General features: G+C 16.1%; 1 protein-coding gene across 1 annotated transcript in view; it reads right to left on the bottom strand.

Annotated features, from left to right (window-relative positions):
• The window catches only part of LOC145266638 (uncharacterized), a 275,190-nt gene that overhangs the window by 65,253 nt on the left and 189,725 nt on the right, over window positions 1-20,212 (bottom strand). Inside the window, exon 20 of the mRNA XM_080122562.1 lies at window positions 14,077-14,149. Coding sequence (XP_079978688.1) covers window positions 14,077-14,149 — 73 coding nt within the window. The remainder of the gene's footprint in view (window positions 1-14,076; window positions 14,150-20,212) is intronic.

Genomic DNA, 20,212 nt, shown 5'->3' with positions numbered 1-20,212 from the left:
GTAATATATAAAAACAGTCACATATAAAAAATAGTAATATATAAAAAAAAGTAATATATAAAACATAGTAATATATAAAAAATAGTAATATATAAAAATAGTAATATATAAAAATAGTAATATATAAAAAAATAGTATTATATAACAAATAGTAATATATTAAAAAAAGTAATATATAAAAAATAGTAATATAAAAAAATAGTAATATATAAAAAATAGTAATATATAAAAACAGTAATATATTAAAAAAAATAGTAATATATAAAAAATAGTAATATGTAAAAAATACTAATATATAAAAAATAGTAATATATAAAAAAATAGTAATATATAAAAAATAGTAATATATAAAAAATAGTAATATATAAAAAATAGTAATATATAAAAAATAGTAATATATAAAAAAATAGTAATATATAAAAAATAATAATATATAAAAAATAGAAATATATAAACAAAATAGTAATATATAAAAAATAGTAATATACAAAACATAGTAATATATAAAAAATAGTAATATATAAAAAAAATGGTAATATATAAACAATAGTAATATATAAAAAAAAAGAAATATATAAAAAAATTGTAATATATAAAAAATAGTAATATATAAAAAATAATAATATATAAAAATAGTAACATATAAAAAATAGTAATCTATAAAAAAATAGTAATATATAAAAATAGTAACATATAAAAAATAGTAATATATAAAAAAAAATAATATATAAAAAAGTAATATATAAAAAATAGTAATATATAAAAAAAATAATATATAAAAAATAGTAATATATAACAAATAGTAATATATAAAACAATAGTAATATATAAAAATAGTAATATATAAAAAAAATTGTAATATATAAAAAAATAGTAATATATAAAAAATAGTTACATATACAAAATAGTAATATGTAAAAAATAGTAATATATAAAAAATAGTAATATATAAAGAATAGTAATATAAAAAAAAATAATATCTAAAAAAATAGTAATATAAAAAAATAGTAATATCTAAAACATAGTAATATATAAAAAAATAGTAATATCTAAAAAAATAGTTATATATAAAAAAATAGTAATATAAAAAAATAGTAATATCTAAAAAAATAGTTATACAAAAAAAAATAGTAATATCTAAAAAAAAGTAATATAAAAAATAGTAATATCTAAAAAAATAGTAATATAAAAAAATAGTAATATCTAAAAAAAAAGTAATATATAAAAAAATAGTAATATCTAAAAAAATAGTAATATATAAAAAATAGTAATATCTAAAAAAAATAGTAGCATAAAAACAATACTAACATATAAAAAATAGTAATATATAAAAAAATAGTAATATATAAAATATAGTAATATGAAAAAATAGTAATATATAAAAAATAGTAATATATAAAAAAATAGTAATATATAAAATATAGTAATATATAAAAAATAGTAATATATAAAAATAGTAACATATACAAAATAGTAATATATAAAAAAAATAGTAATATATAAAAAATAGTAATATATAAAAAATAGTAATATATACAAATAGTAATATATAAAAAATAGTAATATATAAAAAAATAGTATTATATAAAAAATAGTAATATATAAAAAATAGTAATATAAAAAAAATAGTAATATAAAAAAATAGTAATATATAAAAAATAGTAATATATAAAAAATAGTAATATATAAAAAAAGTAATATATTAAAAAAAATAGTAATATATAAAAAATAGTAATATTTAAAAAATAGTAATATATAAAAAAAAGTAATATATAAAAAAATAGAAATATATAAAATAGTAATGGATAAAAAATACTAATATATAAAACAATAGTAATATAAACAAAAAAAGTAATATATAAAAAATAGTAATATATAAAAAATAGTAACATATAAAAAATAGTAACATATAAAAAATAGTAATATATAAAAAAATAGTAATATATAAAAAAAAGTAATATATAAAAAAATAGTAATATATACCAAATCGTAATATATAAAAAATAGTAATATATAAAAAAAAAGAAATATATAGAAAAAAGTAATATATAAAAAATAGTAATATTTAAAAAATAGTAATATATAAAAAAATAGTAATATATAAAACATAGTAATATATAAAAAATAGTAATATATTTAAACAATACTGATATATAAAAAAAAGTAATATACAAAAAATGGTAATATATAAAAAATAGAAATATATAACAAATAGTAATATATAAAAATAGTAACATATAAAAAATAGTAATATATAAAAAATAGTAATATATAAAAAATAGTAATATATAAAAAAATAGTAATATATAAAAATAGTAATATAAAAAAAATAGTAATATATAAAAAATAGTAATATATAAAAAATAGTAATATATAAAAAAGAGACTTATATAAAAAATAGTAATATATAAAAAAAAGTAATATATAAACAATAGTAATATATAAAAAAAATAGTAATATACAAAAAATAGTAATATATATAAAAATAGTAATATATAAAAAAATAGTAATATATAAAAAATAGTAATATATAAAAAATAGTAATATATAAACAATAGTAACATAAAAAAAATAGTAATCTATAAAAAAATAGTAATATATAAAAATAGTAACATATAAAAAATAGTAATATATAAAAAATAATAATATATAAAAAGTAATATATAAAAAATAGTAATATATAAAAAATAGTAATATATAAAAAAATAGTAATATATAAAAAATCGTAATATATAAAAAATAGTAATATATAAAATAAATAGTAATATATAGAAAATAGATATATACAAAAATATAGTAATATTTAAAATATAGTAATATATAAAAAAATAGTAATATATAAAACATAGTAATACATAAAAAATAGTAATATATTTAAAAAATAGTAATATATAAAAAATAGTAATATATAAAAAATAGTAATATATAAAAAATAGTAATATATAAAAAATAGTAATATATACAAATAGTAACATATAAAAAATAGTAATATATAAAAAATAGTAATATATAAAAAATAGTTACATATAAAAAATAGTAATCTATAAAAAAATATTAATATATAAAAATAGTAACATAAAAAATAGTAATATATAAAAAAAAGTAATATATAAAAAAGTAATATATAAAAAATAGTAATATATAAAAAATAGTAATATATAAAAAATAGTAATATATAAAAAATAGTAATATATAAAAAAATAGTAATATATAAAAAATAGTATTATATGAAAAAAAGTAATATATAAAAAAATAGTAATATATAAAAAATAGTAACATATAAAAATAGTAAAATGTAAAAAATAGTAATACATAAAAATAGTAATATATAAAAGAATAGTAATATAAAAAAATAGTAATATCTAAAAAATAGTAATATATAAATATAGTAGTATCTAAAAAAATAGTAATATATAAAAAAATAGTAATATCTAAAAAAATAGTAATATATAAAAAATAGTAATATAAAAAAAAAGTAATATCTAAAAAAATAGTTATATATAAAAAAAGTAATATCTAAAAAAATAGTAATATAAAAACTAGTAATATCTAAAAAAAAGTAATATAAAAAAATAGTAATCTCTAAAAAAATAGTAATATATAAAAAAATAGTAATATCTACAAAATAGTAATATATAAAAAAATAGTAATATCTAAAAAAATAGTAAAATAAAAAAATACTAACATATAAAAAATAGTAATATATAAAAAAATAGTAATATAAAAAATAGTAATATAAAAAATAGTAATATATAACAAATAGTAATATATAAAAAATAGTAATATATAAAAAATAGTAATATATAAAAAATAGTAATATATAAAAATAGTAACATATAAAAAATAGTAATATATAAAAAAAACAGTAATATATAAAAAATAGTAATATATAAAAATAGTAATATATAAAAATAGTAATATATAAAAAATAGTAATATTTAAAAAAATAGTATTATATAAAAATAGTAATATATAAAAAATAGTAATATATAAAAAATATTAATATAAAAAAAATAGTAATATATACAAAAAGTAATATATAAAAAATAGTAATATATAAAAAAAGTAATATATTAAAAAAATAGTAATATATAAAAAATAGTAATATGTACAAAATAGTAATATATAAAAAAATAGTAATATATAAAAAAAGTAATATATAAAAATAGTAATAGATAAAAAATAGTAATATATAAAAAAATAGTAATATATAAAAAAAATAGTAATATATAAAAAATAGTAATATATAAAACATAGTAATATATAAAAAATAGTAACATATACAAAAGAGTAATATATAAACAATAGTAATATATAAAAAATAGTAATATATAAAAAAATAGCAATATATAAAAAAAATAGTAATATATAAAAGATAGTAATATATAAAAAAAAATAATATATAAAAAATAGTAATATATAGAAAAAAAGTATTATATAAAAAATCGTAATATATAAAAATAGTAACATATAAAAAATAGTAATATATAAAACATAATAATATATAAAAAAGTAATATATAAAAAATAGTAATATATAAAAAATAGTAATATATAAAAAATAGTAATATATAAAAAATAGTAATATATAAAAAAATAGTAATATATAACAAATAGTAATATATAAAAAAATAGTAATATATAACAAAAAAGTAATATATAAAAAATAGTAACATATAAAAATAGTAATATGTAAAAAATAGTAATATATAAAAAATAGTATTATATAAAAGAATAGTAACATAAAAAAATAGTAATATCTAAAAAAATAGTAATAGAAAGAAATAGTAATATCTAACAAAAAAAGTAATATATAAAAAAAAAGTAATATCTAAAAAAATAGTAATATATAAAAAAATAGTAATAAAAAAAAATAGTAATATCTAAAAAAATAGTTGTATATAAAAAATAGTAATATCTAAAAAAATAGTAATATAAAAAATAGTAATATCTAAAAAAATAGTAATATAAAAAAATAGTAATATCTAAAAAAAATTGTAATAAATAAAAAAATAGTAATATCTAAATTAATAGTAATATATAAAAAAATAGTAATATATAAAAAAATAGTAACATAAAAAAATACTAACATATAAAAAATAGTAATATATAAAAAAATAGTAATATAAAATAATAGTAATATAAAAAAATAGTAATATATAACCAATAGTAATATATAAAAAATAGTAACATATAAAAAAATAGTAATATATAAAAAAATACTAATATATAAAAATAGTAACATATAAAAAATAGTAATATATAAAAAAATAGTAATATATAAAAAATAGTAATATAAAAAAATAGTAATATATAAAAATAGTAATATATACAAAATAGTAATATTTAAAAAAATAGTATTATATAAAAAATAGTAATATATAAAAAATAGTAATATATAAAAAATATTAATATAAAAAAATAGTAATATATAAAAAAAAGTAATATATAAAAAATAGTAATATATAAAAAAAGTAATATATTAAAAAAATAGTAATATACAAAAAATAGTAATATGTAAAAAATAGTAATATATAAAACAATAGTAATATAGAAAAAAATAGTAATATATAAAAATAGTAATAGATACAAAATAGTAATATATAAAAAAATAGTAATATATAAAAAAATAGTAATATATAAAAATAGTAATATATAAAAGATAGTAATATATAAAAAATAGTAACATATAAAAAATAGTAATATATAAAAAATAGTAATATATAAAACAATAGTAATATATAAAAAATAGTAATATATAAAAAAATAGTAATATATAAAAAATCGTAATATATAAAAAATAGTAATATATACAAAATAGTAATATATAGAAAATAGTAATATATAAAAAAAAAGTAATATTAAAAAAATAGTAAAATATAACAAAATAGTAATATATAAAACATAGTAATACATAAAAACTAGTAATATATTTAAAAAATACTAATATATAAAAAATAGTAATATATAAAAAAATAGTAATATATAAAAAATCGTTATATATAAAAATAGTAACATATAAAAAAAAGAAATATATAAAACATAGTAATATATAAACAATAGTAATATCTAAAAAAATAGTAATATATAACAAATAGTAATATATAAAAAATAGGAATATATAAAAAAATAGTAATATATAAAAAATAGTAATATATAAAAAATAGTAATATATAAAAAAATAGTAATATATAAAAAATAGTAATATATAAAAAAATAGTAATATATTAAAAAATAGTAATATATAAAAAATAGTAATATATAGAAAATAGTAATATATAAAAAAATAGTAATATTTAAAAAATAGTAATATATAACAAAATAGTAATATATAAAACATTGTAATATAAAAAATAGTAATATATTTAAAAAATACCAATATATAAAAAATAGTAATATATAAAAAAATAGTAATATATAAAAAATAGTAATATATAAAAAATCGTTATATATAAAAATAGTAACATATAAAAATAGAAATAAACAAAAAATAGTAAATTATAAAAAATAGTAATATATAAAAAAAATAGTTATATATAGAAAATAGTAATATATAAAAAATAGTAATATTTAAAAAAAAATAATATATAAAAAAAATGTAATATATAAAACATAGTTATATATAAAAAAAAGTAATATATTTAAAAAATACTAATATATAAAAAATAGTAATATATAAAAAATAGTCATATATAAAAAATAGTAATATATACCAAATCGTAATATATAAAAATAGTAACATATAAAAAATAGTATTATATAAAAAATAGTAATATAAAAAAATAGTAATATATAAAAAATAGTAATATATAAAAAATAGTAATATATAAAAAATAGTTATACATATAAAAAATAGTAATATATAAAAAATAGTAATATATAAAAAAATAGAATTATATAAAAAATAGTAATATATAAAAAATAGTAATATATAAAAAATAGTAATATATAAAAAAATAGTAACATAAAAAAAATAGTAATATGTAAAAATATAGTAATATATAAAAAAATAGTAATATGTAAAAAATAGTAATATATAAAACATAGTAATTTATAAAATATAGTAATATATAAAAAATAATAATATATAAAAAAGTAATATATAAAAAATAGTAATATATAAAAGATAGTAATATATAAAAAATAGTAATATATAAAAAATAGTAATATATAGAAAAAAAGCTATATATAAAAAATCGTAATATATAAAAAATAGTAATATATAAAAACAATAGTAATATATAGAAAATAGTAATATGTAAAAAATAGTAATATTTAAAATATAGTAATATATAAAAAAATAGTAATATATAAAACATATTAATATATAACAAATAGTAATATATTTAAAAAATACTAATATATAAACAATAGTAATATATAAACAATAGTAATATATAAAAAATAGTAATATATAAAAAATAGTAATATATAAAAATAGTAACATATAAAAAATAGTAATATATAAACAATAGTAATATATAAAAAATAGTAATATATAAAATAATAGTAATATTTAAAAAATAGTAATATATAAAGAATAGTAATATAAAAAAATAGTACTATCTAAAAAAATAGTAATATAAAAAAAAAAATAATATTTAAAAAAATAGTAATATCTAAAAAAATAGTAATATATAAAAAAATAGTAATATATAAAACAGAGTAATATATAAAAAATAGTAATATATAAAAAAATACTAATATATAAAAAATAGTAATATATAAAAAATAGTAATATATAAACAATAGTAATATATAAAAAATAGTAATGTATAAAAAATAGTAATATATAAAAAATAGTAATATATAAAAATAGTAACATATAAAAACTAGTATTATATAAAAAATAGTAATATATAAAAAATAGTAATATATAAAAAATAGTAATATATAAAAAATAGTAATATATAAAAAATAGTAATACATATAAAAAATAGTAATATATAAAAAATAGTAATATATAAAAAAAAGAATTATATAAAAAATAGTAATATATAAAAAATAGTAATATATAAAAAATAGTAATATATAAAAAAATAGTAATATAAAAAAAATTGTAATATATAAAAATATAGTAATATATAAAAAAATAGTTATATGTAAAATATAGTATTATATAAAACATAGTAATATATAAAATATAGTAATATATAAAAAATAAAAATATATAAAAAAGTAATATATAAAAAATAGTAATATATAAAAGATAGTAATATATAAAAAATAGTAATATATAAAAAATAGTAATATATAGAAAAAAAGCTATATATAAAAAATCGTAATATATAAAAAATAGTAATATATAAAAAAAAGTAATATATAGAAAATAGTAATATGTAAAAAAATAGTAATATTTTAAATATAGTAATATATAAAATAAAAGTAATATACAAAATAATAGTAATATTTAAAAAATAGAAATATATAAAGAATAGTAATATAAAAAAATAGTACTATCTAAAAAAATAGTAATATAAAAAAAATAGTAATATATAAAAAAATAGTAATATCTAAAAAAATAGTAATATATAAAAAAATAGTAATATATAAAACATAGTAATATATAAAAAATAGTAATATATTTAAAAAATACTAATATATAAAAAAAAGTAATATATAAAAAATAGTAATATATAAAAAATAGTAATATATAAAAAATAGTAATATATAAAAATAGTAACATATAAAAAATAGTAATATATAAAAAATAGTAATATATAAAAAATAGTAATATAAAAAAATAGTAATATATAAAAAATAGTAATATATAAAAAATAGTAATATATAAAAAAAGTAATATATTAAAAAAATAGTAATATATAAAAAATAGTAATATGTAAAAAATAGTAATATATAGAAAAATAGTAATATATAAAAAAATAGAAATATATAAAAATAGTAATAGATAAAAAATAGTAATATATAAAAAATAGTAATATATAAAAAAAAGTAATATATAAAAAATAGTAATAAATAAAAAATAGTAACATATAAAAAATAGTAATATATAAAAATAGTAATATATAAAAAAATAGTAATATATAAAAAATAGTAATATATAACAAAATAGTAATATATAAAAAATCGTAATATATAAAAAATAGTAATATATAAAAAAATAGTAAGTTATTGAAAATAGTAATATATAAAAAATAGTTATATTTAAAAAATAGTAATATATAAAAAAATAGTAATATATAAAACATAATAATATATAAAAAATAGTAATATATTTAAAAAATACTAATATATAAAAATAGTAATATATAAAAAATAGTAATATATAAAAAATAGTAATATATAAAAAATAGTAATATATAAAAATAGTAACATATAAAAAATAGTAATATATAAAAAATACTAATATATAAAAAATAGTAATATATAAAAAAAATAGTAATATATAAAAAATAGTAATATATAAAAAAAATAGTAATATATAAACAATAGTAATATATAAAAAATAGTAATATATAAAAAAATAGAATTATATAAAAAATAGTAATATATAAAAAATAGTAATATATAAAAAATAGTAATATATAAAAAATAGTAACATATAAAAAATAGTAATCTATAAAAAAATAGTAATATATAAATATAGTAACATATAAAAATAGTAATATATAAAAAATAGTAATATATAAAAAATAGTAATATATAGAAAAATAGTAATATATAAAAAATAGTAATATATAAAAAATAGTAATATATAAAAAAAATAGTAATATATAAAAAATAGTAACATATAAAAAATAGTAATATGCAAAAAATAGTAATATATAAAAAATAGTAATATATAAAAGAATAGTAATATAAAAAAATAGTAATATCTTAAAAAATAGTAATATAAAAAATAGTAATATAAAAAAATAGTAATATATAAAAAAATAGTAATATCTAAAAAATAGTAATATATAAAAAAATAGTAATATAAAAAAATAGTAATATCTAAAAAAATAGTTATATATGAAAAAATAGTAATATCTAAAAAAATAGTAATATAAAAAATAGTAATATCTAAAAAAATAGTAATATAAAAAATAGTAATATCTAAAAAAATAGTAATATATAAAAAAATAGTAATATATAAAACAGAGTAATATATAAAAAATAGTAATATATAAAAAAATACTAATATATAAAAAATAGTAATATATAAAAAATAGTAATATATAAACAATAGTAATATATAAAAAATAGTAATGTATAAAAAATAGTAATATATAAAAAATAGTAATATATAAAAATAGTAACATATAAAAACTAGTATTATATAAAAAATAGTAATATATAAAAAATAGTAATATATAAAAAATAGTAATATATAAAAAATAGTAATATATAAAAAATAGTAATACATATAAAAAATAGTAATATATAAAAAATAGTAATATATAAAAAAAAGAATTATATAAAAAATAGTAATATATAAAAAATAGTAATATATAAAAAATAGTAATATATAAAAAATAGTAATATAAAAAAAATTGTAATATATAAAAATATAGTAATATATAAAAAAATAGTTATATGTAAAAAATAGTAATATATAAAACATAGTAATATATAAAATATAGTAATATATAAAAAATAAAAATATATAAAAAAGTAATATATAAAAAATAGTAATATATAAAAGATAGTAATATATAAAAAATAGTAATATATAAAAAATAGTAATATATAGAAAAAAAGCTATATATAAAAAATCGTAATATATAAAAAATAGTAATATATAAAAAAAAAGTAATATATAGAAAATAGTAATATGTAAAAAAATAGTAATATTTTAAATATAGTAATATATAAAATAAAAGTAATATACAAAATAATAGTAATATTTAAAAAATAGAAATATATAAAGAATAGTAATATAAAAAAATAGTACTATCTAAAAAAATAGTAATATAAAAAAAATAGTAATATATAAAAAAATAGTAATATCTAAAAAAATAGTAATATATAAAAAAATAGTAATATATAAAACATAGTAATATATAAAAAATAGTAATATATTTAAAAAATACTAATATATAAAAAAAAGTAATATATAAAAAATAGTAATATATAAAAAATAGTAATATATAAAAAATAGTAATATATAAAAATAGTAACATATAAAAAATAGTAATATATAAAAAATAGTAATATATAAAAAATAGTAATATAAAAAAATAGTAATATATAAAAAATAGTAATATATAAAAAATAGTAATATATAAAAAAAGTAATATATTAAAAAAATAGTAATATATAAAAAATAGTAATATGTAAAAAATAGTAATATATAGAAAAATAGTAATATATAAAAAAATAGAAATATATAAAAATAGTAATAGATAAAAAATAGTAATATATAAAAAATAGTAATATATAAAAAAAAGTAATATATAAAAAATAGTAATAAATAAAAAATAGTAACATATAAAAAATAGTAATATATAAAAATAGTAATATATAAAAAATAGTAATATATAAAAAATAGTAATATATAACAAAATAGTAATATATAAAAAATCGTAATATATAAAAAATAGTAATATATAAAAAAATAGTAAGTTATTGAAAATAGTAATATATAAAAAATAGTTATATTTAAAAAATAGTAATATATAAAAAAATAGTAATATATAAAACATAATAATATATAAAAAATAGTAATATATTTAAAAAATACTAATATATAAAAAATAGTAATATATAAAAAATAGTAATATATAAAAAATAGTAATATATAAAAAATAGTAATATATAAAAATAGTAACATATAAAAAATAGTAATATATAAAAAATACTAATATATAAAAAATAGTAATATATAAAAAAAATAGTAATATATAAAAAATAGTAATATATAAAAAAATAGTAATATATAAACAATAGTAATATATAAAAAATAGTAATATATAAAAAAATAGAATTATATAAAAAATAGTAATATATAAAAAATAGTAATATATAAAAAATAGTAATATATAAAAAATAGTAACATATAAAAAATAGTAATCTATAAAAAAATAGTAATATATAAATATAGTAACATATAAAAATAGTAATATATAAAAAATAGTAATATATAAAAAATAGTAATATATAGAAAAATAGTAATATATAAAAAATAGTAATATATAAAAAATAGTAATATATAAAAAAAATAGTAATATATAAAAAATAGTAACATATAAAAAATAGTAATATGCAAAAAATAGTAATATATAAAAAATAGTAATATATAAAAGAATAGTAATATAAAAAAATAGTAATATCTTAAAAAATAGTAATATAAAAAATAGTAATATAAAAAAATAGTAATATATAAAAAAATAGTAATATCTAAAAAATAGTAATATATAAAAAAATAGTAATATAAAAAAATAGTAATATCTAAAAAATAGTTATATATGAAAAAATAGTAATATCTAAAAAAATAGTAATATAAAAAATAGTAATATCTAAAAAAATAGTAATATAAAAAATAGTAATATCTGAAAAAATAGTTATATATAAAAAAATAGTAATATCTAAAAAATAGTAATATATAAAAAAATAGTAATATCTAAAAAAATAGTAACATAAAAAAATACTAACATATAAAAAATAGTAATATATAAAAAATAGTAATATAAAAAAATAGTAATATAAAAAAAATAGTAATATATAAAAAATAGTAATATATACAATAATAGTAATATATAAAAAAATAGTAATATATAAAAAAATAGTAATATATAAAAAATAGTAATATAAAAAAAATACTAACATATAAAAAATAGTAATATAAAAAAATAGTAATATAAAAAAAATAGTAATATATAAAAAATAGTAATATATAAAAAATAGTAATATATAAAAAATAGTAATATATAAAAAAATAGTAATATATAAAAAATAGTAATACATAAAAAATAGTAATATATACAATAATAGTAATATATAAAAAATAGTAATATATAAAAAAATAGTAATATAAAAAATAGTAATATATAAAAATAGTAATATATAGAAAATAGCAATATAAAAAAATAGTAATATATAAAAAATAGTAATACATAAAAAATAGTAATATATAAAAAATAGTAATATATAAAAAAATAGTAATATAAAAAAATAGTAATATAAAAAAATAGTAATATATATATAACTCGCAAGGAATATTTTAGATTACTTGCTTATTGCGTGCAATATTTGTTGTCTGTATAGCGATAGACTTTTCTTTTTTACTAAAAACATAATGACAGTTTTTATACTCGATGAATTTTTGTCATTTTTAGATATATTACTATTTTCGACATTTTTACATATATTACTATTTTCTACAGTTTTAGATATATTACTATTTTCGGGTTTGTATTACTGTACACATAGATTCGGAAAAGTTGTCAAAAAACAAATATATAACAAATAAATGTTATCAAAGGCAAGATAAGTTACTTTTCTGCCAAACTGGATATATTTTTCGTGTTTATATTCAATGTAACATGTTTATTCAGCTCGAAAACCATACAGTGTTTACCGATGTATTGGAACATTCAAGATGGCGTCTGATTCTCTCTTTAACACGGTAAGTTTGGGAAAAGGTGTTATAAATAAAAAAACCGGATAAAATACTGTTAAAAACTCGCTCAATATATGTTACCGTGAAATAGGTTGACATATATTCGGCGGGTTTTTAATAGTATTTTGTATAGTTTTTTATTTATAACACCTTTTCCCAAACTTACCGTGTTAAAGATGGTGTGAGACGCCATCTTGAATTTTCCAATACATCGGTAAACACTGTATGTTTTTCGAGCTGAATAAATATGTTACATTGAATAAAAACACAAAAAATATATCCAGTTTGGTAGAAAAGTAACTTATCTTACCTTTGATAACATTTATTTGTTATATATTTTTTGACAACTTTTTCGAATCTATGTGTACAGTAATACAAACCCCTATTTTCTACATGACGATTAAGTACGTAATATTGCTTTTGCTTCAAGCGAAATATTTTTAAAAATCAATCTACTGACTGTATCTTAACGAGTATCTAAATGTCTTTCGAAGCGTTGATGCAATAAAACTTTACCGCATTTTCCCGAAACGAATTCCGAATAACTACAAGAACTGTTCACTACACAATCGGCCAACGTTGCAGAACCCTGAAACAAAAAAAAAAAAAAATAAATAAATAAATATTTTATAAAATCGAAAAATCAAGTTCTGTCTACTGTCTGCCTTGAGATTTTATTTATTTATTTATTTATTTATTTATTTATTTTTCTCACGCTGTTTTGGAAAAGATTAGCGGGTTGGTGTCCGGTATTGCTTATGCACTGGAAAAAATTACTCCCCTACCGAAAAAAAATAAATGAATAAAACCAACTTTTATTTCAATCAAAATAGAAGGAAGTCGCGAAAGTTAGACGCAAAAGAGAGGAAAAAGGCAAAAACTTAAGGGCCAAACGCTTTTGCCCACACGGCAATGGGTGCTTATGACGCCATGACGTTGCAAAACAAGCGTTATAAACATATATACGTGTGCGTGATTTCCGAAAAAGTGACGCGAAAAACGGACCTCCTTCCAAAAAGTGGTCCAGTTGAGTCCCACAGAGGAATCTTTTTTTTTTTTTTTTTTTTTTTAATTTTTTGTAGATGTCAACAGATGCCAAAAATGTTTGCCGCTGCAATAACTTATTTACTCAAATTTCCTGCCTTTGGAATTCTCTCCCTGTTTCTCAAAAATGTACCAATATGCAGAAATTTTAATGTAATATGGACAAATATCTCACTACACAACTCCCCACTTAAAATGCCTCTATTAATATGACCTCCAACTTACAGTAGATCCTTACATCTGAGTGACAGCGTGATTTGTTTGAGTGGAATTAATTTTTGTTTTTTAAATGTGAAATTATGTAAATATCGAAATAAAGATTGTAAATCAGTTTAAAACCATGGAGGAGACAATTCATATTATTGAAACGTAGATAATCCGCATTGTTTTTGTTTTTCTGGTGTTTATATAATTTTACTTATAATAGCATTATGTATTGAGCACTTTTGAAAAAATATTTATTTTTTTAGTTCGGTACATTTGAACTTATTATATATATATATATATATATATATATATATATATATATATATATATATATATATATATATATATATATAGGCAAGTATTGTTAAAAATACTAGAAATATCTGCTTAATTATACCTTTATAAAATCCCCGCAACGAACAATTAATAATATTGCCTATTCAATAAGTAATGATATTTTAAAATGCTTAACGTAATACAACTTTACCCTGTGGTGCTAATTCTGGCATCACAGAATTTAAATTGTTAACGTCTTTCCTGGAACAGTGTAAAAACGTTCTCTTGCGTATAACTTCACGCATTCATTTCACAATTACCTTTTGAAATTCACTTCTCCAACTTTCTTGTTTATTTGATTTTTCACCTGATGATGATATGACGAAGAATTGAAAATGTTCTTGATACATATGGATTATGCAATCATTTTTAATGATTTTGATATAAGAACGATCAGAAGAAAAATCGAAAAAAATGAAAAAAAAGGTACAACTACGTAGTAAAATTTTGCTATTTTTAACAATCTTTGCTTAAATGAAAAATGCTAATTAAATACACATTAATGAACCCTTTTTCGGGGTCAACGGCCAACTAGCACCATGTGCGTTTGTGTGTTGGGGTGGAGAGGGCTCCCATAAGCCGTGGTGAAGGCAACCTTTCTAGAAGAAGCAAATCTCTGATTTAAAAAACCATAAAGCGGGAGACCAGTACCCTCATTAAGCTGGTCTGCAGTTTAACTTGTTGCTGGCTATCTTGCTCTTGCTTGTTGCTGGATCTCAACATTTTGAACCGAGAGAGAGACTTAGCTGTCGTACAAAGCTAAGACCCTGTAACATCACCTGTGTATAGATACCCCCTCAGGCATTTGTCTATAAAAATGGTCCTGTGGCGATGGAAAAGTTATGACACATGGAGGCTTGAAATGCTGGAAACATGTAATAATTGATCTCAATGACCGTCTTCAGTATCATGCCTGCGTGAGCGTGTGAATTTACCAGTAAGACTAAGAAAAAAAGTCATTTCTGGGCTCATGGACATTAAGTGTCTGAGGGAGTGTCACTCGTCTGACAAGATGTTTGCAATCATCATATATATATATATATATATATATATATATATATATATATATATATATAGGGTGTCCACAAAGTCTGGCTACATAATGTAGCCAGACTTTGTGGAAGTGTGTGTGTGTGTGTGTGTGTGTGTGCGTGCGTGCGTGCGTGTGTGTGTGTGTGTGTGTGTGTGTGTGTGTGTGTGTGTGTGTGTGTGTGTGTGTGCGTGTGTACAGGGTGCCCACAAAGTCTGGCTACATAATCTACAGGATGCTTCCACAAAGTCTGGCTACATAATGTAGACACCCTGTATATATATATATATATATATATATATATATATATATATATATATATATATATATATATATATATATATATATATAAGTATTATTATAAAAATATGATTATTCACTGACACGTGTTTCGTCGTTTACGACTTATCAGAGTGGCTTAATCTAGCGAGCGGCATATGTACTATTTTTTAAACAAAAACAAATAACATTTACATAAAACGCGATACATTCCATCAGTGGTGCGAGATAACCTAATGGTAACGCAAAAACAAAAACAAATAACACACACACACCCACACATATATATATATATATATATATATATATATATATATATATATATAAACGTTTTTAAATCTAGGTCACCTTTTAACATATAAAGGAAAGTGGCTATATTTCCTAAAAAAAAAAACAACAAAGAAAGAGATAAATTACAAGTCAATTGAACCTCGTTTGATAAACTCGCGACTATTGACTGCGATAAATGAGTGGATGGTAATAAAAATTCCGTTTGACTAACTAGCAAACTCAGCACTACGTGAATATATAAAAACATATAACAACATCGATACTATGCAATATCCTGACGCATTCTCACGGGGATGAAACATGAAATATATATATATATATATATATATATATATTCTTCAGAATAAAATTATCTAACCATCAGCTGGCTGGTATGGAAACCTGTCATTACAAGATTTACCCACAAATAGAGTAAGCATTCCCCATTGGAAGGTATTTTCCCTATTCACACATATGAATATGAACACATAATACTCATTAATGCGTCATTTTTGCGGTACTATAGTAATCCTGTTTATAGGCATAGTTCCATAATTCTCTTTTCTTAGTTTTACTTAACAATTATAGTACTTTTATTTTAGTATTATTAATAGTATGATTATTATTATACTTTCATTTTTTATATATATAAAGTTTTTTTCAGTTAAATATTATTATTAATATTTTGATATTTTTCAGTAAAGTATTATTTTACAGTAAAGTATTATCATTAGTATTATTAATTTTATAACGCGTTTTATTAATATGCCTAGATTTAGTTTTGCAATTTACTTACACAGATTATTATAGTTCTTAATTTTCAGTTTAATTTTGTCATTTAAAGGATATTATCAATACATATAAAATTAGCAAGAATAGTACAGTATGTATTAGATAATATTATTGTGAGTTGACTGGATTGGAATTGATTAAAATTGATTTAAATTAAATTAGTTTAAGCGGTTAGTTTCTGTTTGACATGCGTTGTTTTTTATTTGCTTCCTCTTCTATTTCTGTCTTTCATGTCTGGACGCACGTAAGCTTCCTAGCCTATTTTCGCGGCCTATCACTTTATTTTATAAAGGTTTATTGACTTCGTCTACGTAGTTCATCTTCCTCTCTCTCTCTCTCTCTCTCTCTCTCTCTCTCTCTCTCTCTCTCTCTCTCTCTCTCCATGTATCTCCCCCTCCATTTTTTCATTATTATTTTCTTTCTTTCTTATTTTTCTTTTTTATATCCCTCCCAATGCATTAATACATTTCCTTCTGTCCCCTCTTATTTTATTTTATTATTTTATCTTATCTTTCTTATACTCAGTTTTTTATTACGCGTAAGCATTTTCTTTCCTTTTCTTTTCGTTTTTCGTATCACTTCAGTTTCTCTTTTTTTGCATGGCCTGTCTGCTAAAGCGGTTTTAATTTTTTAATTTTTAATTTTATTAACAATTTGAAAGTTATTTTAGAGTGGAATTTTAAGCTCATGTTCTATAATTATAAAAAATATTAAATATATTATTTTATATGTTTGTGATGTGGATTACTCGAAATACAGTTTGGATCATTTTACCACACTGCTTTCAAAGACATTCAACTTCGAATTTTTCCATGCAATTTGGATATTAACTTTTATATCTTTTTCTTTAACTTCACCTTACTCTATGACTTTTAATTACTCAATCAATTTTTAATTGTGATTTTCCATGTCTCACTGATTTTAGCAAATAAGATGTAAACCATTATCACTATTTGTAATATTTTCTCCTCTGAAGAGATGGTAGACATCGAAATACTATAGGATAAAGTTAAAATATTTCAAATGTATTCTTTGTCTTACATAGAATAATAAAAATCTTTTGATTTGAAATTTAAACATTTCACGTCATAAATTTTTTAATTCATTGAATGACTAAAATTTGATTTATTTGCTCTATCTTGTATATTGAGCAATTCTAATTTAGGTGGGATAGTATTTATAGAATATTACTGCCAGTAATATCTTGTAAGACTTATAATCATAGGTTTCCAGACCAGTTGATTGTTAGATAATTTTATTCTGAAGAGTATATATATATACATATATATATATATATGATTTTCAGAATGTGAGAGATTGTATAATAAATTCCACAGCCAAAAAACGCCGCAGCTCACAAGAGCCATGACAGCCAACGAAGCCGTTTCGTTGGCTGTCATGGCTCTTGCGAGCTGCGGCGTTGTTTGGCTGTGGAATTTATTATATATATATATATATATATATATATATATATATATATATATACTTCAGAATAATTTATTATTTAACAATCAGTTGGTATGGAAACCTGTGATTATAAGATTTACAAAATATTACTGGCGGTAATATTTTCATATCCTTTTCTTCAAATCCTCTTGCTACAGGATCTCTGATTAATTAATTATTTTGACTTTGACTTTCCATGTCTCACTGACTTTAGCAAATAGAGTACATACCTTTATAAATATTTGCTAATATTTTCTCTCCTCTGATGAGATGGTAGACATCGAAACCGTTTTATTTTTTATTACCGTTTTTTTTTTCTGTTCAGTTACATTTTTGTTTCAGCTACACGACCGTTTTTTGGCCGTTATGTAGCCTCCTCAGACTTTACAGAAAAGTTCATTTATGGTGGAATGAAGGAATGAATGATGTCAGGGGAGGGTGCGAGAAAAGCGGAAAGAGAAAAGGGGGAAGGTGGGAGGCGGGGTGCTTGGTCAGTCGGTAATGCTTTAGTTTTGGAGTTCAAGAACATTAGGTTGTTGTAGGGGGTCTGGGAAGTCCCTCTCTGGTGTGACTAAGGACATTGGGATATATGGAGGGGGAGGGAGATATGTAGGCGTAAGGAGAAGGGGTTACTTTAAATTTCGGGTTTTAAGGTTTAGGTTGTTGGCGTCTCGTTAGTGAGATGATTTCTTGGTAAGTATGTCTTTACCTGTTGGGTGTTCGCTTAGGCTGGGAGGCGGAGGGGCTACGATTCGGTTTATCTATTTGATTTTTATTTTTTTTTTTTATATTATTTTTTATTTATTTATTTGTTGTTAAGTGCTTTGATAAGGTTAACCTTGGGCCGCACGCGCGAGCACACACATGCGAGCATACCCACACACATAAAGAAACGCGCACATGTACACATACATCTTCGCCTTAACATGTAAACACTAGTGTCTGTAAGTATAAAAATTAATTATTTGTATATATATATATATATATATATATATATATATATATATATATATATATATATATATACAAATAATTAGTTTTATACCTACAGACACTAGTGTGCCATGCTACGGCAATCATCAGTGCAGGAAGTGACGATTGCTACTAGTTAGAAGATTCGAACCCAGCTACAAAGCTACTTTTTAAATTTGCTTAGAATGTTACCTCCCGGCCACCATCAACCGCCAGGAGAATTAAGGAAAATTAACAATTTTAAATGGCAGACACAACGTTAATTCAATTAAACGA

Source organism: Euprymna scolopes, chromosome 41 (assembly GCF_053919585.1).
Source record: "Euprymna scolopes isolate OS-2025 chromosome 41, ASM5391958v1, whole genome shotgun sequence".
Taxonomy (NCBI): Eukaryota; Metazoa; Mollusca; class Cephalopoda; order Sepiida; family Sepiolidae; genus Euprymna; species Euprymna scolopes.
Note: the sequence above shows the minus strand (reverse complement) of the source record. Positions and strands in the feature narration are given on the sequence as shown.